General features: G+C 42.9%; 1 protein-coding gene across 1 annotated transcript; it reads right to left on the bottom strand.

Moving 5' to 3' along the window:
* Positions 1-1006: 1006 nt before the first annotated feature.
* Positions 1007-24810, bottom strand: MTHFS (methenyltetrahydrofolate synthetase). Its single transcript, XM_033071077.1, has 3 exons — positions 24697-24810; positions 20722-20986; positions 1007-2272 (listed from the first exon to the last, which is right to left on the bottom strand). Exons 1-3 carry the CDS (start codon positions 24808-24810, stop codon positions 2049-2051), a joined length of 603 nt encoding a protein of 200 aa, XP_032926968.1. The 3' UTR covers positions 1007-2048.
* Positions 24811-26403: the final 1593 nt, after the last annotated feature.

Below are 26403 nucleotides of genomic sequence, written 5' to 3'. Positions count from 1 at the left end.
CAGCCCTTATTCTGGTGAATAAATCAAAGTTCAGACAGCAAGATCAAAAGCTAAACCAAAGGCCTGCACAGTGCTGGACCTAATACATGCATTTAAAACATGTATCAGATGCAGGTTCCAGGTTTCTGCTGTGACAAGCACTGGCTTGAGCATGGCTTTGCTGATTTTGGTGGCAGGCTGTGCCATATGGCACACTGCTGAGCCTAATGTGGTAGGGGAACTCAAGCAGCTTTGCAGACAAACCCACAAACAGGCCTGTCACACACAAAACCTGCCCCATGGTTTCATTCTGTTGCTCTCCATATGCTAATGGAAGTTCGGAAATGAAGAAAGGATTAAAGTACTGACATGACAGAGATTGTTAAAAAAAAAGGTCTGATTTTCTCATCACTTTTATACCCCAAAGGTGTGGACTGGTAGGACTCTGTCTCCCTTGTGAGAGGCAGCACAGCTGGGTACTCAGAGCTGAGAGGACCTGGGGGACACTCCACTGATTGCACCAGCACCTCAATTTCTGCTTGCAGCACCCTTTGTGCACCATGGACACACCTTTTTTTGCAGGGGTGACACAGAGTGATGAGGAAGGGATGGAAGCCAGCTCTGATCACTGTTTCACTAAACACTGCAAAGCCACCACTGCCTTGCCCAGGCTGCAGCTCTGCACACACGGGTGGGATGCCCAGCAGGCCAACACCAGAGGGATCTTCAGCCTGGCCAGATGGACCTTGGTTAACACAGCATGGAGAAGCACCAGGGAGCACAGGCCAGAGACTCCTCAGGGGCTAAGCTTATGTTCACCCCAGAGCCAGAGGGTTTAAATAGTTCCTGTATTAGCAGAATGGAAACAGCACTGTATACAAGCACTCTGAGATGAAAAGATTCACAGTAGTGCAGGCATGGGTTTGTTCACAAAACCAGCTGCTGTTGAGGAAGCCTTAAGGTCATTCCACTCAAGAGCTGGTCCTTAAGAATTTATGGATTTTTAAATGATGACACAGTAGTTTGGTGAAAATAAACACACTGATTTATTGATTGAGGGAAGAGTTAAGAACGCATAGAAAAGGTGAAGTTGCATTGAAGAAGGAACACAAAATTCTGACAGTTTGATTGATCCCATTGGAAATATTGTGTTCTTATACTACAAGGACAGTGCAGAGGAAACTCACTATCTTCTTCTGGATTTCCATGATTGTTTGGAGAAGCAGAGAACAACCAATCTTCCACCCAAAAATTTATTTCATCCATAAAACCTTTTCTCTGCAATTCTCAGCATCTAGTGCCACACAGTATTTTGGGACATTACAAATAGTTTATGTACAGAATTAGGAAACTTACAGTAATTTTGAATACTATTTTACCCAAAAAAAAGCTGTCTCCAGATAGAGAATTCCTTGACCACATTAAAATCTTGTATTCAGATAAAGGAAAGAACATACCAAAGTTATGGACATCAACCCTTTTTTATTAACAGGTACTCCCTTTATTTTAAGTCAACTGCAAGGAGCCAAGTAAACAGTCAAAATTATTGCATACACTAAAATTAATTAAGGCTTTTTTTCCCATCACCATTTTTGCCCAGTTTCCTCTACGGTATCTCCACCAGTTTCTTATTTTGCTCGTGGGTGCACACAATATTTAAGTACTAAGGACTTTTACCATTGCGAGTATCTAATTCCAGAATAGATCAAGAACTGTCATTACTAGACAGTTCACTTTTAAACCAGAATAATAAAACTGTTAAGTATCAAGAAGTCTGTACCTCAAAAATATTATGATAAAAAATGGTCCTTGCTGTAATAAACATTCATTCTTGTGTGTATTAATTCTAGAATAAGAATTCACACCAGACATTTGCTAATTAGAAGCAAATCAACACAATCCTCACTACTATTACCACAGTTACACTCTTTCTGAGGTTTTTGTCCCCAAACACAAACAGTAGATTTTATTGGTCCCAAAGTAATACATGACAATTAGAAAAAAAACATGATTGATGGATATGACACCTTTGGTTGCTTGCTCTGGAGGTGGTTGGTATCAAAACACTTTCAGCAGTCTTCATAAAGGATTTCATCTATTGGAACATCATTTTCTGTCACAGGCACTGATTCACAAATCTGTTCTCTAAAAGCCAAAGCAATCGTGTAAGGCTTTCCACGGGGATGTTTCATACATCTTTCAAGATAGGTATCATAATATCCTTTCCCTCTTCCCAATCTGTTGCCTTTTTTGTCAAACCCAAGGCCTGGCATGAAGATAAGGTCAAGACCTCCTGCAGAAAAATGAAATAAGCATTAGTGGATGCCCTGTGGATTTCCTGATGGCTTGACTACAAACCACATAACTTCAGATATTTGCAAGAACACAAGCTTTGTGTTTTGTAAAATGCTTCCCTTTCTTTGATCAGATGAAAAATACTTTGAATACTAAACCTGTAAATTTACATTTTCATCTTATCAACTGCATACTAGTTCAGTTGAAAAATAATTAGATCTTGAAAAGCTGGATGGGAAAAAAACCCCTACATTTTAACAAATTTATTTTATCATTTTAACCCCACACTTCCAAATACAAATGATTATAACTCTAAATCCAGGCTGAGACTGAACTCAGGGAAATTAAATGCAGGAGGAATCAGAAAATCAAATGAACTTCAACATCAGACACAAAAATAGAAAAGGAAAAGAATGCAAAGAAGATGTGTAAGAGAAAGTGGAGACATCTTGACACCACTGTAAGATGCCATGAACCTTCTCTTGACCTTGCAAACCCAAAAAGCCTTGAATACAATATATTCTGAAAGTGATAATTTGCCCTCTTATAGCAAGATGAAGATTTGAAGGCTTGTCCCTTTGTGATGTCAGGTTCCTTTTGTCCCAAAGGATTTTCTTTCTCGGCCTCCAGCAATTTTCACTGCTGTTCCAGCAGCACACAAGTCATTCTGCTTCCCTGCCCTAAATATTCCTCCTTCCAGGATTCTTGTGAGATTGCACTTGATTGGAACCCAAAATCAGCTAAAAAACTGAAAGAAGATGCATAAGCTGCTAATGACCTGGACTGGCTGGTGAAACCCTGACAGAAGACCCCACCAACCAGATCCAGATAAAAAGGCAAGAGTTCTGCTTTGCTCATGCTCCTCTTTGAGATGTGGGTGGGCACCATGCCAGGGAGCCAGCTCCAATTCACACCTGGCTGCACACTTGTTTCAGGAGCTGATTCACATCACTGAAATCACGAGGAGTGAGCCCCAGGCTGCTGCACATCCCCGTCACTTCTGCAAGGTACGTTCAGTGCGAGAAGTCCTTCACAGACATCCTCTAAACAAATGAGCTGGACTGGCCTGGTGCTGACTCCTGAACCCAACCCTGAACCCTTTCACAGTGCAAAGAAAGTCTTTTATTCCTTGCTGCTGAAGCAGACAGACACTTAAGGAGTGAAGGGCAGGGGGTGGAAAGGCAGCACAGACTAAAAGACAGCTGACACGAGTCTGGAAAAAAAGCAAATACAGAGTCTCAGTCCACTGCCTCTGCCTTCTTACAGGAACAGTGCTTAGCCTTGAGCAGCTTTTCTGTGACCAGACTCTGCTCCTTTACCAGAGCTTGGACCTGGTCAGGTATTTTTCTCTTTTTTCCATGTCCATACCTACCCCTTCCTGCCATTTTGGGCTGAGCTGTTTTTGCTACATCTGAGGGATGATGCCCACCACTGAAGGAGATGTGTTGGAAGTACTGGAAAAGCCAGAACAAAGCAGAGTTTTTCAGTTTAGAGGGAATCCCATCTGAGATGACATATCAACTCCAAACTCTGCCTGGAAGAGCATGGTAACAATTCACATAAAACCAACTCATTTGCACACACTTCCCAGGCTCCTAGAGATTTTCTTCCACTCTTCATTGTTCAGAGAAGAGTCACTGACATGAACACTCAAGCATCATGATCTGACATCTTAATTAGAACATTGATATAAAATATGCAAGGCAACACAGTGTGAAATGCTTAGAGAACATCAATCTTGCAAATCCAGCATTGTACAGTCAAGGAACACAGCTTTTCTAACGAGGTCAGGGAAGTAAGGGGAGAGAATCAGCCAAAGGACAGACCACAGAACAATACTGGTTGGATCAAAAAGGAGTCAGGGTGTTTTACCACACTGCAGTCAACTTCTGACTCACAGGACAGTGAAATGAGTGAAATAGCAAATGGCAAACAAAGAGAAAAAGAGGTCCAAAGGCAGAAGTATGGTCTCCCTGAAAAGAGATGTCATTTTCATGGTACCACGTACATCATATAGGACATAGCACATCACATCCACTCAGTTTGCTCTTGTCAATTGTCAGGCCTATGGACTAGGACCTAGAAACCAGCCCCGCTGTTAGCAAGGTCAGGAATGGATTTTCTGCAGGTCATATTCCACCCCCAAGTAAATCCTATTTATCCTCTCCACAACCTGCCTCACATCAGCCTTGTGCAGGTATTCAGGTGGCCCAGAAGGCAGTAAGTACCAATCAGTCACGATGCACAGAACTAAACACACTCTGCCTCACAGTCTATTTCAGCTGTTTTCACTCCAGGTGCCTCTCAAGACAAAAAGCAGGAAACATTTGCAGTCTGCTGCTAGCAGGAAGAATGCACACAGGGGGCAAATCTGCAGAGCAAAAAGGTGCCATTTCTCCTTACATTTGTGTTAGAGACACGAAGAAGGCAAGTCTGGGGAAACACAAGGGAAAGAGGGGAATGACAAAAACTGGGAAAGGAAGAAATGTATTTTTTATGGAGTTTAACTGATAGCATCAGGCACCTCAAGTGAATTTAGATGTATTAAAGCACTGTTTTCCTCTGGGTTCTCTGGAGAAACAGGGACTCTTTTAACAAGTTGGCTCCTCTATAATCATGGGGGGTTTAATGCTGAAGAACTCAAACACGCTTATGCAAATCTCAGTATGAAAAGTTATGCTGTAAATACTATAATAGCTACCCTTACATTTTTCTTCTGTGGAGCACATCAATACTGACTGCCTTGCTCAGACTCACAACATGTTCTCTGATATCCACGTAACTCACACTGCACAAGATTTAGTTAAAATGTCTTTCAAGACTTTTGGTAGAAAAAATGACACAACTAACCCTGCAAGAAGCCCAAGGGCAGCTCAAGCAGCATTAGTCCCAAATCCTGTATCAGGGTCTAGAATGGATGGCAGAGAGCTGCATGGAGTAAATGCTTCCCTGACATGTCAACTTGGGGAGCAACAAAACCTCTTGTGGTGTCTGTGGCAGTGTGGGGGAAGAGCTGTCACAGGAAGAGAGGTGACACACAGATGAGACCAAGATTGCAGACACTTCAGATTGCTATCAGCACTGAGGGTACATCAACAGGATGGCAGCTGAGGATAAGAACATGTCCCTTGTGCCATGGGATCCTCATGCTCCCCAGCTCTCCCAGCCCTGCAGGACTACTGCCTGCCACTCAGGACTGTGCCTTGCTCTTGTCCTCACATCCTACTGCCCTTGCCCTTACAGCCCACTGTGTGAACTGGCATCCTTGTCCCTGAGAAGACAGAGCACGTACTTGAAAATCAAACACCACATCAGGTGTTTTAGTGCCACGTAAAACATGTTAAGGGAATCTCATATTTGACATCTGCCCATCTCCTTGTAATATCCACTGTCTCCCATGTGTCTGTAGACATGACCTGGTGGTTCTTGGATCCCCAAGGGTCCTGTGACCACATGCCAGGAGCCCAGGAAAGCACATCCACAGTCAAGAGAGTTTTGTTACAGGCAAGCTGTGCTTCTCCTGGAAAACTTACATGTGGTCTGCAAATTGCTGAAGGCTGAAAACATGGTCTCAAAGCAACAACATTTTGCTCCAGCTTCTATGTAGAGAGTATCCTCGGTTCTTGCACACTTCAAGCTACTGGGTAAGGTCGTAAGGTTAGTAATTATGATGACAGTCACCTAATACTCAATGTATTTATGGCATAAGCTCTTGTGGCTACAGCTCCTCCAACTGTGAAATAATATACCCTGACTTATCTATCAGTGTAGGCATACAGCCCTGCTGACACGGCCACACAGGCTTCATTTATACTGCTAAATGCAGCACAGCCAGAAAACAAATTGATTTACAGGATCACAGGTGGTCAATACCTTAATTGTCAGCACAGTGTCTGGCACTGCTGGACCAGGTGCCACCCATGACTGCTCCAGGGGACAAGACTGCCATGTGCAGTAAAGACAGAAGGGTACAGGTCTGGCTCCTCCAGACAAAAGAAAAGAGGCCAAGCTCTGTGTAGTGCGGACAGGAGTTATCTGTGCCACTCAGCCCTGTGTTGTTTGGCAGGATAGATGCAGTCACAGCTTCTGAACCTGTCCTGTGGGTGTACAGGCACACTCTCTTTGCACTGACTCCCTTACAATGATGTAGAGATACCTTATGTCACAGAGAACTGAAATGACTGGCCCAAGGACTCAAGAAATGTGTGGTAAAACTACATTCAAGATGCAGGTGTGCAAGCTGCACATGCCCTGACTTGGGCAGCAGACCAAAGCATTAGCATGTCCTCTCGGTGTTTTAAATAAGAATACACGGTTTTGTTTCCTCTAGGCAGCCGCAGTGAACCTCAGCTTGGCAGTGCATTTCTCATTACCTTTCATGATGGTATCAGGTTTGATTTGTTCCCCAGGGAAGGATTTTCTCCTTGCACCTCATTACCTCTCTTCTCCTTAATCTGATGTTCCTATTTGAAATGCCAGCCGGCATTTTCAGGAGTGTTCTTGACAATGGTTAATAATAGAAGGGTCCATCAAATTGCACAGATACAGGTCATGTAAAGACTGCTGGGGACTTGTTCTGCCCTCAGAAGGAGCAGCCAGCACAGCCTCTCTCCTCCCAGGTTCGAAGGGGCTCCACCAGCCTGCTGTCACCCACTGTGTGGGGTCACTCATCTCCCCCTGCACAGCTTGACAGTCCCAATAGAAGCTGGAACTGAAATACTCTGTCATCCCAGCTTCTCATCCCTTGCTGCCACTCGCTTTGTGGGCACAGCAAACTGCCTGGGACCCATCAAAGTGGGAGCTAGGACTCTTTTGATCCTTTCCTCATAGACAGTGACAGAGGACAGGGCAGAGGTCGAGCTGCAGCAGCTCCTGTGTGCCTGTGAAGAATGGCAACGTGCTCACACAAACCATGCTCACAGCACAGAAGCCGCCTGAGCCTACAAGGGGTCAACAGTGATCAGCTCCGTGTCACTGCTGCTGCTCCTCACAGCAGCAGCTGTGCAGTTTGAGCTTCCCCTGAAGCACAGAAGTTTGTGCATTGTTTACTCCATCACCTCAAGGATGGCTGGATCCTCACAATCTGGTACCTCAGGCAAGAATGAGTTTTCCAGTGGTTGGTTTTGTTCCACACACACCTCGCTCGTGCTTTGCTCGGATGTGATTATGTAAGGTGCAGGAGCAGAAGAACCAGGTCAAGAACAGCTTTCTGTTTAAAGGAAAGAGTGTTCATGTTGCTGTGCACACCATAAACAATGTCAGATCTGTGCAAAACCTGTGCTGAGCTCACAAGTAATCGAAAGCAGCTGATTACAAGGCATGAAAACTTACTTTGGTCCTTTTATGACCTAGCAAAGACCACAACGGATTAAAAGGCAAACCCTGTTTCAGGAAAACGTTACCTTTCAGAATGAAAAGAGTGCAGTAACCATCAGCTGCCTCTGCATCTGCTACCCTGGCACAGAAGAAAAAAGTAACTCAATCACTTGATCCTAATATCTAAGTATCAGTCTTGGAGACACACAGGGCATGAGCCAATGAATTGGAATAACTCAGAAATTTCTAATTAATGACAGAGTCCTCACTGCAACTTCAATTACCGTCAGCATTAGCATAGTTAGGCCTCTTGGGCAGGTGTTTTCAACACACTCTATAGGGCATAGATCACCACCTTGTTCAGTATTTACACAGCACCTAACACTGTGGTCTGAGTTAATCACCAGATCTCATGGAAAACAACTCCACAAAAGTATTTCACTTATGCTGCAGCAAAACAAATCCCTTCCCCTTCATGGTTTCTCCTAGAACACCCTGGCTGCCCCAGCACCACTCCTGAGGTTACCAACACTTACTGTTTCCTTCCAGATAAAAAGGTTTCTGCCCTTTGGAAAAACCTGCCCTGGGTTTCGAGCACAGCATCTCTGCTCTTACACGTCTCTTGGTATAAGATCAAAAAGGGAAATGCCAGATCTGTTCACTACAGATCTGATCCAGAGCCTGCTGAGGTGCATGGCTCCCAAAGGGCTGGCATTGCTTCCAGAGGAAACAAGCTCTTTTCCCCACAAACCCTCAGAGAAGAAGACACTGTTACATGCCCAAAGAGACAAAAACATTATCCTTTGCTGCAACTCATAAACGTTTGAAAAAGAGGCATTCATCCAAACTCAATGAGGTGCACATCCAGTAACACAGAGAATTGCAGACATAAACAGCAACATTGCTTGCCTTGACCCCAGTCTGCTAAAACGCAAATACAATCGCTTAAAAAGAAAGGAAACTTTTAACTGATAATTCTTATTTGCTCAGATGATACATTGTCAGAAGCTCAGTGTGAATTCTCATCTCCTTGGAAACCCAAGTTACAACATGAGGGACCACTTCCCCAGTTGCTCTAAACTGACATTGCCCCATTGACTCCTCTCTTCATCCACTTTGAAAACTACATGAGAAATATCCCATATTACTGACATGAGTTGGAGAAGAATTAATTCTTTTCTCGTGTAGATAATGTGGTGTTGGTTGTTCATAAAAAGCTTTCCTTGAGTACTCACTCTGTAGACTCTGTAAGATCCCAATCAGACACCAAACAGGACTAAGTTATGTTTCATATTAGAGTAAAATCCAGCTCATTTTAAATGTAGTCAGTAGCTTTTCCTCCAAGTGTTTCTCCTGTGAGAACACCTTTAATTGTGCACTACCACATCACTTCAGCAGGACGTACTGTTTTCTACCTATTCACAGACACCTGTTATCACAGAATCACAGAATATTCTGAGTTGGAAGGGACCCACAAGGATTATTGAGTTCAACTCATAAGTGAGCAGCCCACACAGGGATTGAACACACAGCCTTGGCATCACAGCCACCATGCTCTGACCAACTGAGCTCATCTCAGAGTGCTGCTTCAGAAGGAGCCAGAGAGATACTTACTTTAAGCCAGCACAGGAATCAAAAGTTCAAGTATCATATCTGAATCTCACAGGCTCCATCCACAGCCTCCTGCTATGGGACACACCATTAAGTCCCCAAAGCCTCAACTCCTCCAGGGAGAAATGCTCCATACACCAGGGGTAAACCCCTTATTTTCATTTTTTATATGAGAATCACAGGCACTAGGAAAGTTTTGTCTCCTTTTGTCCCCTGAAGAACATTTTGCACACCCATAACCCACGTTTTACAGCCATACAGATGCCAAGCAGACTATCTCCTCTGAAATCTTTGTGCCCCAGCTGCTGGCATGACAGAGACAGCTTCTGTTATTACTTCAATAAAATATTTTACAGAAAATAGAACCATCAGCAGAATCTACAAACAAGCAACTGAGCAACTCAGCGTTTATCTGTCTACTCATCCATGTCAGTGCTTTGTGTCAGCATGAAACATTGGTCTTCACAGTTCACACTTGCCCTGCTGAACTACAGCATAATAAAATATTTATCCGCCTCCCTGAGAAACTACATGATAGCCATCAGTCATAAAGGTTTAAAACAATTGAGTGGCAGCCACTTGCCTGATATTAAACCTCAAAAACACATAATAAAGCTGCTTGATCAGCTCATCTGCTACTGAGCTGTGCTCAAGCAAATACCTCTGATTTTGAATTAGTTTAAACCAAAATCTTGCAGGTTTAGTGCCAATGCATCTGAAAAGCTCAGTGCACTGCACAACATCAGGTGTAGTTTGTCAGTCCTGCTCAAACAAACCTATCCTACTCCACAGAAAAAATACCCTTTCATGTTTCACCAGAGAAGCTACTGTACAAGGCTAAGACTTGTGTTTCTGGCTGGTTTCACATTGTGGAAATACTGTGTGAAGCTGTAACCACCACACTCATTTCCCCTGAGGTTTAGTTTACAGGAAGATGGGGACTAGAGTCTCATTTTCAGAGTTGCACCTAAAAGAAATTTTGAAAACTATTTTTCTATTTCACTATTATTCATCGAGCCTGTGTAAGCCCTGTAAATAAAACATGATCACTCAATGCCACCCACAAAATGTCTGGTCTTGCAAATTGAGAGTAAAGGAAAAAATAGCTTAGGACTTTTCAGTTATCAGACTGTGAAAATGACTTAATCTGTTTCTGATATTCATATATGTGAGCACAGTCTGATTGGGAAAACATGGGCAATCAAAACTGTTTGGTTCCAAGGCTTGCACCTGGATTCTCCTGTGATTTTAAACCACCAAAATAGTCTGAAACCAGATGTACCAAGGAGCAATTCCAAAGAGAGGAGAAATGGCATTAGAGTCGCTTTACAGCACATCAACATATCTTGTTAAATCAGCAAATGCTGACTGCAAATCTGCTCCTTTGCAGAAACTCACAAGGCATTGATGCCTGAACTGTTTATGTGGGGATACTGCTGCAGCCTAAAAGATAAGGATCTTTGTGTATCTTTATCTGCTTTTATGGGAATTTCTTTATGGTCTTATCAGCTACACTTCCATGGTGTTTGCCTGAGCATTCATTTAAATACTCCCACTGGATACACGTGCATGTCTTCACTCTTGGTCCTCTTTTGCATACTTCTGTCTGGGTATTTTTAAGTCAAAATAAGACAGAGGTGAATCATCTGGGGTTTTTTCAATACTTTATGCATCACTATCAGTATTTCCAATACCCTTTGACTCACTCAGCAGATCATAAAATACACAGAATTGCTCGTGAAATATAAACAGGTAAGACAACAACTTCCAAGTCAGAGCATAAACCTGGCTCCTGTAAGGAGTGACACCACTTGATGGGAATATCAGGCTGCCCACAGGCAGGGTTTATTGTACATGCAGAGGCAGCTGGTTGGGAGGTGATGGCACCCTCACAGTTGCTGTCAAATGTGTTAACACCACAACAGCTGAGAAATCCTGCTTCTTCCATCACGAGATTTTCTTTTATCTTTTTAAGCTTGCACAGTTTAAAAAATCTGGTTCTCCCTGAAATCCTATCCCTCTCTCACTTCAACCCCTGATTTTTATGGAAAATTAGGCTGGAGCATTTGCTCTCCTGTGTGTGTGAGTGCAATGCCTGGATGAGATTTTAATTATAGGAAAACAGCCGAAATTACACCAATGCTGCATGGCAAATGTATGGAATGGTGACACCTGCTGGCAAAAGGCTTCATGTGACTCCTGGACAGGAATCTGCCCTCATCTACCTCCCAAAAACTCATTCCCATCTCACATGCACAACAGCCAGCCCAAGCAGGGACTGAGTTCAGCATGACACCAAACATGAAGATCCAGAGCTATCCTTACACTGTGAAACAGCAGCTTGAGTCTCCTGCTCCCCAAAAGCCAGTGGCTCTGGGCCAGTCCAAGGAGTTTCCCACCATCCAGGGGAATAACTGTGTATTCTGAATCTCAGCAAAACCAGCAGGGATTAACTGTGCCAGAAAAACAAATCTTTTGTAGCTGGAAAAGTGCTGACCTGATTTAATAGCCCACTATGCTGGCAGAACACCAATCCTAGGAAAAAGAAAGGGAAAAAAACCTCACAAATTTCTGCCAGGTTCATGAGCTGAATCTGCTGAGCAGAAAGCAGCAGAGATGGTACCTGGGATGAGGGGAGCACAGAGCTGGGCACAAGGAAAAGGCAGAAGGACTGTCCCCTTTGGCACCAGGCAGCTGCAAGGAGGGCTCAGCTGTCTCACCAAACCACATCTTCAACTCACATTCCCCACACAGGTGGGCAGCAGGGAAAAGCTTCCTCTCCTGTTCCCCAGATTGTGAGCACAAAGGCACAGAGACGAGCTTGGTGCTGGGTGCTCCTTTCCAAAACATGAAAATAAAGGGAGACACAGATGTCTGTCTGGATTAATTACTGCAGCCAGAGACACTTGCACATTGGCATTTCCCCTGCATGAGTTGTTGTACAGGCTCCTGCCACACTACAGAAATGAATTTCACCTCTTATCAGTCTTTCAAAGACTCCTGTCTCTAGGAAACTGAATAAAAAAAAATGACAATGCTACTGTTCACACTCACTGGAGCAAAATTAGCCCTCTTTGAAACAAAACCCTCGAGAGTCACTTGCAGTTACTTTAAGGCCCTTGCCCATGTTGCTTTAACTTCTCTTCAAACTTTAATTGATTACAGCAGAAGTAATCTTTTCAGTTGTTTTGATGAGTTTTCTGCATGAAGGCAAACGTGGATGCGACACTTCAGATGATTACAAGGAAAAACCCTCTTTTAAAGCCTTAATGAACTTTATGAAAGCAAAAAGCTGTAGTGCTCCAGAGCTCTCAGCCTTTCAGGTTCACTGCAGGACACCCTGGCATGGGCTGTAAAATTAAACCACACGGTGCTCGTGGTTTAGTCTGCACGAGGGAAATTCAGGACATAAGGACACCAAAGGGCATTGCAAAGCAACACCATATAAACACATCAACTTTTGCATTTCAGAGCATTTTTTCAAAAGCCTTTAAAAAAAAAAGTCTCTGTAATTGTGTTATACATGTTTCTGAACAGAGGCACTGGGAGAAACTCAGCTAAAAGTTTCTGCCTTCATTTAGCAAATCAGGTGTTGATTGTTGAGCTGTTTCAGAGAGTTCTGGAAGCTGGTGCAGACCTCAAGAGAAGGGCAGGATGTAGTCACACATCTTTCAGCTGAAGGTTGGGATGCAGAAAAACCCTGAGGGAAACCTGCTATCACCTGAAATGTTTTCTATCCAAGAAAGCATTTTCCTAGCTCTACCTGCTAAGCAACAAACTCGATGGAATAATATAAAATTATTTTATAGATTTTAACCAGTGGAACAGGCCTTTTTGTAATGATGTGTCATTGTGGAACACTGGTGTGGAAACCAGTAATAGATCTGTCCAGTGAGCTGATCTGAAAAGCAATGTTATGGTAAATACAGAAAGAATTAACGTCTCCAGTGCCACTACATGTATTTACATGTATTTCACAGTACTTCTTTACCTGGGCATAAAATTTTCTCCCAGGCATCTTTTTTTCCAGAATAACATCAGAGAATCAGATTGCAAAGGTTGAAAGAGCAATGACTGCAACTCCTACAGAAAAGCTTTTCTACAAGAAAAATGAAACAGTCAAAGTTTGATAGAAAAGAATACAATAGATATAGTAAAGCTGTAACTAAACAATGAATAATAAAAAGAATGTAACTCAAACATCCTTATTTACTTCTCATCATAGAAAAATGAAGTATCCCTTAAACTGAAAGCAGCAAATTTAAAATGAATACAAGGAACATAATACTTCACAGGTCACAGGAGCATAATATAATATTAACATAATAGGGAACATAATATTTCACATTACAACTAACTAACCAGTACAACTCACAGCTGTTGGAAGGCAGCAGAGCCAAGGGCTTAATACAAATAAAATTAGATGCTTAGAGGAATGCTCCAAATGCCTGCTGGAAAGAGAAACCAGAACCTGTTTGTAAGGTGATAATCTGGAGACTGCAGCTGCAGAGGTAGGAAGATCCTTCAGTTACTGCTACACAGGTACAAGTTGTGAGATTCCTGACTCTTGTAAAACCTGTGATGCTGACTGCACGTCCAGATCCTGCGCTGTGAGGGGAAGGATCCTCTCTCCACAGCAAGATTCATGACCAGAATGTTAATGCCTCATTTGCACTGAATTTTCTTCTTCTTTTGCATATCAAAAATACTATGGATCATTGTCTCCAAACAGAAGTTCATTCCAAATTTTAAATCATTTCATTAAAAAATAAATTACATTAGCAGCTAAGCCTCGACTTTCAATTTTGCATTGTGCCATGCTCTCAGGTTTTCTTTTTATGACCAGTGTAAAAAGATTTTAAATTATAATCTGTCCCTTGGCATATTTTGTACTGCAAGTTTTAATCAAGTCTCCCAGAGGAAAAGAAAATCTAATAGTACCTTCAATCACTTTACAATCTTGTTTGGGGTATTTTTTTTTCCTAAGCAGAAACATTTAACATCTCTGCTTTTCACGTACCCATACTTCATTTATTCCAGATACATTCCTATCTGCATATAACTCATTAAAACATTCCCAGTTACCTCTGAGCATTGTTTACTACATATCTTTTTTCAGAATGATTAGCATAATTTTTTATGGTCCCATTATGCCTTCATGGACAGCTGTACAACATCTAATGCAGCTGAAGTAGGATATTAGACCTTCCCTGTGCTTCAAGCCACAGCATTTTCCACTCACAAGTGTTTTTTATTTCTAAACTCTAATGTGCCTCATCTTTCAAAATCCTCTCACTTCTGGTGCATTTTTTGGGGGGTGGGGGGAGGAACCCATTATCCTTTTTTTAAATCCCATTTTATATTGCAGTTCTAAGTCAAACCTATTCCTCTTAAGACTGTGCTGCCATCAATTCAGCCACACTTCTGAAGAACTGTGCTAAAATTTGGAATAACTAAGAATACTGATGGCATCATAAGGCCATCAGTCCTGGCAGCAAATGCAGAATCTTTGAATGCATGAATAAATAGCAGGAATTTAAAGACAGGTGAAAAAGAGTTTCTGCAGACAAAAATGCTTCTGCAGGGCAAATCCTGATGGGAAAGTTTCAAATAGGGTCAATGGTCACTCAGGAATAATTTCAAACTACTTGAGGTTTGGAACTCCAACCTAGAGGTAGCCAAGAGTTTCCTTGCAAGAGAATCACGTTCCCTGGCATAAACAGCTCTTATAAACCAAATACCACACACAGGTAAGCTGTCCCTGTCTGTTCCTGTTGTAATTTATGCTACAGCAAGTCTCACAGTGTTCTGGAACTTAAAAGGGCAGAAAGATAAAACTACTTTAACCTTAAAAGCCAACATTCAAAAGGTTATGTGAAAACAAAGCTGCAAGAAGTTACTGCTAGACATACGTATTTTCTGATTTTATTTCAAATTCAGAGCTTTTCTTTTTATTCATAATAAATTTTTTACCATTTTTGAAAGCATGGATTATCTAGTTAATATTTCATTAATTTTCTTGAAGTTATAACACAAATGTGATCATTAGGTCACCAAAGTTTTAAGTGCTGAAAATGCCAGAAGTCTCCAAACTAAATTACAAAATACAACTCAGGTTCTTAATACATTCATTTCTTAAAGCAAAAATGCATTATGCTGTAGCTGAGTAGCAGCAGATTATTCAGCATTCCCCTTTAAAGTTGCTATATTGTCAAATGGGGACATTTTTCAGCTTGGGTATTTATGCCAACTGAGGTGGGGGGGTGGTTAAGTTTGTTTTATTCCTGCAGAATGGTTCACTGGTTTCCAAAATCAAAGCTAGTAAAAAAAAAAAAAAAAAAAAAAAAAAAGGAGAAAAGCTCTGTTGTTCCATGCCTTGTAGCAAGAACTTGAAATCTTGCTTCACTCACCAGTGGCTTTAGCCCTGTCCAAAACCATTTAAGCCAGGCTTATGCAATGCTGCAAATGTCTAAAAGCTGCCATTGGCACAGGCTTAGGAGAGACATATCTGGGTGAGTTCTGTGGCTCTCTGAAGATGCCCCCCTCCCTGTGGCACTACTGGAGTCACATCTGCATGGGTGGCCCCTGATTCTCTCTAGGAACCTGTGCCACAGGGGACGTTCCCTCCATCCTGGATCCTCATTCCCTTCTCCCCACACACCTGGCACTGATGTGGCCACATGCTAAACTGGATCCACTCATCTGGGTTCAAAAAATCCCAACGAAAACAGGAGAGGGGAGGGAAATAATCTGCACCCAGAGCAGCAGGTTGATCCAGCTCACCAGAGAGGGGCAGGAATAGGCTGAAAACACAAGGAGGGAAAACTCCCCAAGTATTGGTGCACAGAGGGAGCAGATGGAGCTGCAGGCTCAGTTCCTCCTGCCAGACCCATCTCAGCTGTGAGGACTCTGAAGGACTTTCATTTCACTGGCTGCTCCAATTCCTGCTGCCTGGGGCAAGACTGGGAACTGAAACATGGAAGGAAATGATGAGTGAAGTTTCACTGAGACTTTTTTGGCACGACACCCATTTTCACAACCCCTCACCATCAGCTTCCTACCAGCCCTCCAGTCACATCAGTCCAAACCTGTGTGGTGGTTCTGAGAAGAGCCTTCTGCTGGTGCTGGGTTGCTCCTGACCAAGACTGGTTTCCCAGTATAGGTTCCAATGTGGCCACAGGGCCATCTGTGCTGGCACAGGAGAGGAGGAGTGGGGATCAAGAGGAGGAGAAAGGGCAGCAGCTTGTTTATACAGGCACTGCCTGAAAGAAACAATCACAAAACTGTGTCTTTTGTACAATTTAGTAGAAAAAGAACTATTAAACAGTGAAGTTTTTCTAAACCAAGGAAAAAGAGAAAGAAGTCAGCACAGTGGGCAAGGAAATGAGTAAATTGGGACAGAGAATCTTGTATGTCTGGAAGCAGACAAGTGAAAGAAGACAGAGCACATGATCTCCTCCCTTTTGGCAGGGACAAGCTATTTATGCTGGCCCAGCTGCTCCTGACATGACAGACTGGGACTGAGAGCAGGAGAAAGTGGGGAATACAGTGAGAAAGGCCAGAGAAGGACATTTAGGAGGGAGTTTCAGAGAGGCTGGGCAAAGAGCAGAAAGATGGAAAAGGACATTGTGGTGGTAGAGAAATTAAAGCTTGGAAAAGGAGTCTAGTCCAAGGCTGAGACAAATCTGGGATTTTTTTTTTTTTTTGAGGGAACAGAGAATAAAAATCAGTGCTGGAAAAACAAGCAAAAGGGTCTGTATTCACTGGGGGGCAGCTCCTCTGCAAAATTCAGGCTGCAACAGGATCCTGAGCCTCTGCTGCTTCTCCATCAGCAAACACCACTTAACATCTTTAAGTCACTGAATCCTGTAGTGATGAAGAGCCCATACAGAAATGCAGATCCCCATCTCCATCCCAATGTTTGAAAAACGCACAGCAGCTCTAACCTGAGCAAGGAGAAATCAAATGACTGAGCAGGTACTCGTTAGAGGCAATCATTAACAGCAAGAAGTGTTCATCTTCTGCCTCTGAAAGAGCCCAGACCATTTCATATGGGTTCATCTTTGAGGGAGTTCACACCTGAGGGACAAGGACCATGTACTGTGACATCAGGGCAGAACTGACAGAGATCAAGAGCCTGAATGAAGTCTGTACACATAATCCCATTTCTTGCATTTCTTAGAAAAGCACAACCCAATCCATTAGAGTAAGCAGATTCAGAGCTGTAATTTCTAATAACACTTCATTTCTTGGCCAAGAAAAATATTTAGGCCAAACTGCCTCTCTCCATCATGCAGGTGAATGTTAGAAAAGCTGTTTGTAATTTATTGCACACTTTCAGCTACCACTCAGTAGCTCAGTTATGAACAGTTAAGCATATTTGCTCAGGTCCAAATCATCCAGCTGAGATCCCTGGCCACATGCCTCCCTCCAAAGAATCCTCCAAGAATTTTACCATATGGAAACATTCAACCTAGTATTTTTCCCTTCTGTTTTTTGTTTCCCAGTAAGAATAATCTCTTTTTCAAAGGAATAACTTAGCTTTTCCCTCATAGTTCTCAGAGCAGGTCTAAGTAATAATAAATAACATTACGAATGGGGAAACCCATGTCCAGCTCGATGAAGTCACACCACCTCCCTAAACCACACTGAAAATGAAATTGCTGGTGAAGAGTTCTTTAAACTTCTGTAGGAGTAGACATAAAAAGCAAACAAGGAGTACAGTTTTATCTGATTTACCCCTTCCAAAGTTGTGCAAGGTTTCTACACTTCTGTAAACAAATCCTGCAACCTGCCTGGACTTTCACCAGCAGTATTACCTTGGGCAAAACCCAGTACCAGTGCACATTTATACCTCTGATGGGCAAGGATAAAAATGGGAATTGGTACCTATTAGGAAAATGTATCACAGGCTTGCCCCAGAAGTTGTCTAAGTCTTTTCAATAGCTATAGCTGGAAACAAACCAAGTCATGCACCTACACACAGCCCTGTGCCAAAATATCTGAACTTCTTCCACCTTTGTTCTTGCTGTTATTGTGTCCAAATAGCCTAAAGAAAGCAACTTTTCACATGCCAGTGAGTCACCCACACATGGTAGAGAAGATGACAGACTTTCTTCTACCACAAAAGCAGTGATCTTTGTTTATGCCAACATGGTGTGATGTGAGTGCTGCCAAGATGAAAAGAGGTAAACCTTGGTCCAACAGAAAAAAGGATCATCTCCAAAAGGAGGGGCTCGTGTCTATTCAACACTGCCCATGAGTGCTACCAAAGACTGGGAAACTCTATGCAAAAATTAAACCCAGTCTTATATTTGAGCTATTTTTAACAGTAACCATGCCTGAAGTTTTAAGGACAGTGTGAATTTAGGCTTTTTGTCATGCAAAATGAATACACTCAGAAATGACATGGCTTATTTATGTACCTGCAGGCTATTTCTTGAAAATTACATAGTAATTTATGCCAGCCATGGGAACATTACTAATGTAACACCATGTTATCTCCTTATAACAATGTAAATGCCTCCGATCACCCAAGTATTTGATAACATCTCTGAGATAAATGTGCCATCCGTGTGTCATTCCAACAATGGAGGATGGATGTAGCAGTAAGGCAATTTGCATTCCTGCAATTGTACCAAAGTTCAAAAAATATAATAGGTGACAAAAATATAGCAAAAGGAATATAAAGACATATTGAGATGAAGGTGTGTTTCTGTGGGGACAGATTAGTAGTATGTGTCTCATGCTGCAACAGTGGAAAAAACCAAACTTATTCTCTAATTTACAAAAACTGCTCTAGGATAAAGGACCAAAGTCTGACTTCCAATCCAAATGGCATTATCCCAAAATTACTGCACAAACAGTACAAACAGACTGAGTTTCAGGCAGAACAAGTCTGACATGCACATACATCAGTTCTTACAACTGGTCTCTTGGCACTTCTCTGTAGAGCACAGGAGCTTTTCTGGCACTGCCCTCTGCCCATAGCCTGGTGCAGAGAAGGAAGCAGCAGCTCCAGAACTTGCCAGGTACCAAAGTGTGTCCCTGCCTTCCCCACCTTCACTGTCTGGCACCCAGGTACATCTCAGTGCACTCTACACCTGGAAGTCCTTGCTCCCATCATACCTCAAACTGTGTGTTTACTCTGTGATGTCAGCAATAGACTTGCTAAATTCAATTAACAGCAGCTCACCAGTAGTACAAAAGCTTGTCCAGAGTGCCTGAACTAAACTCAGTCAACAGAAATCCAGATATTTTTTAGGTTACCTTCAAAAGTCCCTAAATCCCAGCAATATACACAATTTTTTGACAAACATTAGAAAAACAGCAAACAGTGCTAAATATTAAATGTAAAGAAGATGATTGTATGAAGCAGTGAAATCCCTTGTTAGCTAAAATGTAGACACAGAAAAGATTCTGAATTAGGAAAGAGAAACAAACATGGTGAAGCATTCTGGGAAAGTACATTGGCATCCCAAAGCAAATACAAGCCCAAGTTCAATCAAACAGAGTCATAGAAATGTTATGCTCTTTTATGAAGCACTAAAAAGCTGGCAAGTGTGTGAGGTGTGGAAGCTGTCTGCATGGTGAATTTCAACCTGGAGTAAATCTTCCCAGGCTGAGGTTTCAAGCACGAGTTCAATGAGTTTTCCATTAATAAGATTAAACATTTCTGCAGATGTTACAAGAAGACATTAAAGTGTTTACAAAAAGAATGCAACTAGTGAATGCAAATACACAAAAAGTAAGCTTGTTTAGAAGTAGGAGTTAGGGAATTTTAGGTTAAGAGAGAGGTTATTTGAGGATCAAAACACACATACACAGACACAAGTTTGATCTTAATGAACTTGTACCTTCTCAACCCTATGAAGAATCCAGTGTCTGAGACAGCATTACAAGATCAAAATAAAAATGTGAGAGAATAATGCTGGAAAAGACTGTAATATTCATGCAGGCTGCCAAGAAAGTCCTTTTATTTTCAGTCTAAGGTCTCAGTCCGGAGAGCTGTTCTGCAAAGGCAGGCTCCACATCAGCACTGTGATTCATCCAGGCCACACAATTCACAGGATCAAAGATTTCAGAAAATTCTCAGTCTGTGGGCATCACTAGCCTTTCAGGCAGCACAAGGCAAAGTTCTCAGAGTGTATCCTAAACCTGTGAATCCCCATGACTGTCAGTGGCAGCCTAAGCTACCCCAGCAAGCTCCTCTTTCCTTTATGAGCCTCTACACTCCGCTGGCTGAGACTGTGCCGAGGATGTTCATGGACCAGACCACAAAGATAATTTATCTGGAGAGTTTTCTTTCAGCTGGATCAGTGCAGTCGTGTTCCTGCTCTGCTGGCATGTCACAGGGGTGCCACAGGGTAGAGAAAAACAGGCAAGAGAAAGGAGCATCTCTCTACCAGGTATAAAACCAAGGTGTAACATTTAATTGCATTCTTGCTATCAGAGTATCTCCCACCTGCCTACAGGCTACTCCTGCTCAACAATCCCATGATGCAGCTAGAAAATACTCACCACCAGCAAGAGCTTCCTCTCTTGCAGTGTCATCATCACTGGGCTGAAGAATATTCCAGGATGTCAAAGCAAGTGAAGAAATGTCTTCAGCTGATGATAACTTCAGCATGTCCATGTGATTGCTCTGAGGTTTGTAACGGGGGATGAAACACTCTTTGCCTTGCTTAAAAATGTCCTTAATGATTTCTTCTGTCTGGACTTCATCTGGCATGCTCAGGAAGATTGCAATTCTTTTGGATTCTTGGTATTTGGGATGGTCAATCACCTATATGGGAAATTGACACAATCGTTTAATAAGTTTTTGGAAAGATCAACTTACCTTGATTGAACACAAAACCGGAGCAAAAAGTTCATTGAAAAGGGTAGAGATACAAACTTTGATGCATCATAAACAGAATAAACTGACTTTGCTGCCTACTCCAACATTTCTACCATGAGCAAAACCAAAAGAGGCAAATTTTTGCATCTTGTGAACTAAACACTGTAACACGCATTTGGGCCAGCAAAAAAGAATTTTGCAGAGAATCTTCCAATCCCCCAAAGATTTGTGCCACACAGTGCAGACATCCTCAAATGCCCAACATCACTGCAAAAAGATACAGCAGCCCAGAACTGGCAGCTTATGCAAGCCATGAGGGTTCAGCATTCCTTCTCTTCCATCCTTTTTACAGGCTGCATCTCTCCTCTGGGCCTAGGCAGGACGGGAGGTGCCTCAGTGATAATTACTCAAAGGAAAATTAGCACCAGAGCAGATGACAAAGTCTTCCAAGACCAGGCCCCTCTTTCTTTTGTTAACCTGGATGTCTTCCCTCCAGCAGGATGAGATATATGACTTCAAACATCATCTGCTTCTAATAGGTGATCTTATTACTGCACATTTTTCAGAGCTTGAAGGAAAGATGGTCTTGCCATTTTTTGCTTTTCATGAGACTCTGTGCTGAGCTTATAAAAGGCTGAATAGAGGAGGGAAAATAAAAAATGCTTATATGGTGAATATGTGTTAGCAAACTCATACCTCACTTGTCTCTGCCCGTTCCAGACTGAATTCCACATTAAAATTTGAAGGGAGAGTTTTAAAAGCTTATCTTCTCATTCTCTAGCACCTTATATATTTTGTCACTTACATCTGGATAAACAAATATAAATGTGTCCCTACTTATTTAAATGTGATTTATTTTACAAACTTACAAAAATCTGTCAAAAATACCAGACAATTGAGAAACTCTCTAGTATCTACAGAACAGAGATCACCAAATCTCCTGCCCAGTGTTTGTATAACTGCAGGGTAACTCACTCATCTGAGCTTTAGCCTTTGCCCTGGACTTGTTCTGAGATACAAATGCCCATATCTGAGCTAAGATATGGTTCCCACTACATTTTTTACTCTCTTTCCATCACAGCAGTTAAAAACCAGGTGAAATATTCACAAGATGGATACAATTTTGTAAGGGGAAAAAAAAAGAAAAACTTCAGACAAAACATTAGTGTATGTGTTGCTCGGCCACAGAAACATCTTAACAATTAAAAAACATATTTTATTTCCTTTTCTATCTAACCCTACATATGGATTTTTCCACAGGATTAAGCTCTTAAAAGAACAGAATTTCCATGGTAGCTTTTGCTGCAAAAAGCAGGCTATTTAGTCAAACTGCAGAGCCCAGGAAACAGCTGTGCTCATGTTGAGGGCCTCCAGAGCCAAAACTTCTCATGGTTTGGTGAAGAGACAAACTGAGACACTGAGACACTTTCAGACAAGGGCTGTGTGCTGGTCACAGGTCCCACCTGCTCTGATGTATCCAGTAACACATTAATCAGGTTGCATAGGAACAAAAATGAGGTTGAAGATGTAAGCCCACATGTGAGCAGGAAGACAATTTCAGATATTCTCAGAATTGTAAAGATGCTCCTGCTATGACTCGGAGCAGTTTCTGAGAAGACTGAAAAAAAATTTCCACACTTAACAAATATTACTTGCCCTTTGTTCACCTGCTGATGGCATTTTTTTCAGAATCAGAGCATGCAAATAGCATGACTTTAATCATGAACATAAGCATTAAAAAAGAATAATCATCTAGAAGCTAATTAAATGCTGGTGGCTAGGTTGGCCTGTGGAGCTATTTCATTTTGATTTTAAAGATTATTTTGAAATGAGATTTTACTACTAAAAATATTACTTGGGAGTTATAAAATAACCTGCTCACTTTTATTAGCTACAAGCACTGATGTGTGTTACAAAACTACATTTTTGGTCTTATATCATTCCAAGTATCTTCTCAGCCTTTTCCAAAATTTCTCCATGCCTGCTGTATTACCCACCCCCATGAGGAAGCTGACTCTGCTTTCTGCCATTTGCCATTCTGTCACAACCAAGCTCAGGATTTTCAATTTGTCAGATTAAGAAAATGGCAAGATAACATCAATTTATGTGACATTTTCTGATGCCTTCTTTTAAGCAAAACAAAGGCTAGATCTTTTACTGTGCTCTCACTAGAAGAAATGAGTGCTGTGTTGCTGTGTTTATCAGTAGCAGTTAGACAAAGGCTGAGGGCTCCTAAAAATTCAGTGCTATAGGGGCTAGGTGCTTAAAAGTTGGCTGAGGACTGAATTTTTGAAGGGGATGCATGCCAGTATTTGCTAAAATTTGAGAGATTTAAGTCTAGTATGTATGACTATTAAAACACATTATCATGAGAGTAGGACACTACATACAGATATGTTTTTTTAAAAGCAAGCCCAATGGAAAAAAAAAAAGGTTATGTAAATTCCACTTAAAACTTCCTCCAACCTAAAGTTTCTGTGCTGCCACATCCCACTCATGAAGTGGCTACACATTAGTAGTAAATGAAGTCTATAAAATGATTTGAGAGCCTCTGGCAGGAAAATAACCATATAAATGTAGATCATCTAGAAGTACCCGCTGGTGCTGCAAAAAAAATGAGGACTGTGCTCTATTACATGCAGTGACTGCAAAATAAAATTTTATTATGTTTATTAAAATGATAAAATACATCTATATAAAAACTGTGTAATCCAAACACAAACAGGACATTTCAAAAGTACATACCCATATCACTCTGTGCTAGGATACCAGTTAGGCAAACCCTGCTTGATATCTTTTAGAGTGTAAAAATTATATTAGAAATAAAATTGTGTGGAAGAAACACTGCTGGAAGATACAGAAGGGAGATGACAGGGCGTAAAACAAGAGGGCAAATCAGGCAGCGCCTGGGTTTTGTATGTACGGCTGGTGTGAAATGGCTGAGATAAACACCCACCCCCAGGAGCCCTGCTTGGGGTGTGTAGCTGCCCCTACTGTCACCAAAATCCACGGGTGAAGTGCCCCTAGCAACTCAGGGGTGAAGTGTGATCACCACGCCACTCCAGGGGTGAAATGTCACCAGCACCCCATGGGAGTAGTGTCATCAGCACCCACGGGAGCAGTGTCACGAGGACCCCAGGGATGAAGTGTCTCCAGCACCCACGGGATCAATGTCCCCAGCACCCCAGGGGTGAAATGTCACCAGCACTCACGAGAGCAGTGTCACCAGCACCCCACGGGAGCAGTGTCACCAGCACCCACGGGATCAGTGTCCCCAGCACCCCACGGGATCAGTGTCCCCAGCACCCACGGGAGCAGTGTCCCCAGCACCCACGGGATCAGTGTCTCCAGCACCCACGGGATCAGTGTCCCCAGCACCCCAGGACAGAAGTGTGTCCCACAGGCCCCGCTGTGGCCGCTGCCGCCGGCAGCTCCTGTGCGAGCGGCTCCGCCAGCCCCGCTCCCCTCACAGCCGCGATCGGGGAGGGAAGGCTCCGAGGCGGAGCTCACCCCCGCTCTGCGGAGCTCACCCCCGCAAGGCGGAAGCGCCCCTGAGTCACGGTTTCGGGCACCGGCGGCGAGGCCTGGAAAGTCCCGGCCGCGCTTCCCGAGGAGCCGTGCCCAGCCCAGAGCCGTGCCCGGGTATCCGCACCCACCTTGCGCCCGAGCAGGCGGGACTGGCGCTGCTTCTCGGCCGCGCCGAGCGCCCGCAGGCGCTGTCGCAGCTCCGCCCGCAGCTGCTGCTTGGCCGCCCTCAGCGCCGCCGCCATCGCGCCGGGCCCGGCCCGCTCCATGTGCCGGGCAGGGACCGCCCGCTGCCCGCTCCCAGCCCGCCCGGCACCGGCCCCGCCGACCGGCGGCTTTTGGTTTTTGTTTTTTTTTGTGGGTTTGTTTGGTTTTGTTTTGGTTGGTTGGTTGGGTTTTTTTTTGTTGTTGTTGTTTTTTGTTTTTTTTTTCTGGGGTTTTTTTGTTTTGTTTTGTTTTTTGTTTTCCTGGCGCATATGGCAGAGAATTTCCCTTTCTCTGATTTTGCAGCAGGAGGGGACAGTCCATTCCGGCGGGATGTTCAGCACCGCCTGCCCAGCAGTTTGATATCCCTGTGCAGCCGGCTCTGGGCAGGGTGTGAGTGACAGCCCCGTGCCTGTGTCCATCCGTGCCTGTGTCCAGGAGCTGTGCCCGCAGGGAAGATCCAGCCACATCCCAAAGGATCCCTCTGGGCCCAGCACACCTTTAACGCCCGGGGAGGGGTGGAACCATCCCTGGAAGTGCTCAGGAAATGACTGGATGTGGCACTTGGTGCCATGGTTCAGTTGACAAGATGATGGTCACCAGTCAAAGGTTGGACTCAACGATCCCAGAGGTTTTTTCAACCTAAGATTGAGGTTTTTTCCAACCTAAACTTTTCAGAGTTTTTGTCCAGCCTAACTGATTCTGTGATTGGATAGAGACATTTCTATAGGAGAACAGCTGTTTTCATAAATCTCTTCTGTGTGGCTTTTGATGACATTGCAGTTTAGCTGCTGTGTGCATCGATGAAGCCATCAGCTGTCACACTGTGCAGCTCTTTGACCTCACCTCTTGCTCTGGGAGCAGCACTTGTTCCCCTCTGGCAGATCCAAGGATCCCTTAAACAGCAGTGTCCCAGGACCTGGGCACTACTCAGTGTCATGTATGGATAACTTCACATCTACATTATTTTATAAAACTTAACAGCCCTGCTGTTTTCAGGTGTTTTACTATGCTTAGAATTGGGATGATACATCTCATCACTGTTTTTCTTCCTCTGCACTGAAAAAAGGAGGTTTTGTCCTGGGCCATTAATGATCCAGGCTTCTTTTGTTTAAACCCTGTCCTTACCACGAAGGCAAGTTCTAAAATTATTGTGTCACCTACATTTTGAAAAGACACAGTCACCCTTTATATTTAACTAAAAAACTGTATTTCTGAGTCTAAAGTAGGTTACTGGATCAGTGTAAAAGGAAGTGGATGTGATATTAATAGATTGGTGTTAGCCACTATAATATGTGCTTGCAGGCAGTGCTCAAAAAGGAACTGAGTAAGAATTACTGTTCTTACCATGAAGACTCAGACTGCTGAAAAAGACATGTGTGTTGTAACATGAAGATGTCATTTCTGACAGGTGCTGCCATGGGTGTTCTGGAGGTGGGTGTTTTCCTTTAGCTGCCCCTTGCCCTCTGAATGCTGCCTTCAACAGCAGCAGAGTTTACCTCACAAATCTTACCTGCATGCTAAATAATATTTCTTGTTTTCACTGGGGATGGAGAGGGAGAAATACATGTTCTAACAAACATTAACATCTGTTTGTGTTCTGTGGTTAAACACATCAAGGTAGGCTGTGGAAT

This window comes from Catharus ustulatus, chromosome 12, assembly GCF_009819885.2.
Source record: "Catharus ustulatus isolate bCatUst1 chromosome 12, bCatUst1.pri.v2, whole genome shotgun sequence".
NCBI lineage: Eukaryota > Metazoa > Chordata > Aves > Passeriformes > Turdidae > Catharus > Catharus ustulatus.
Note: the sequence above shows the minus strand (reverse complement) of the source record. Positions and strands in the feature narration are given on the sequence as shown.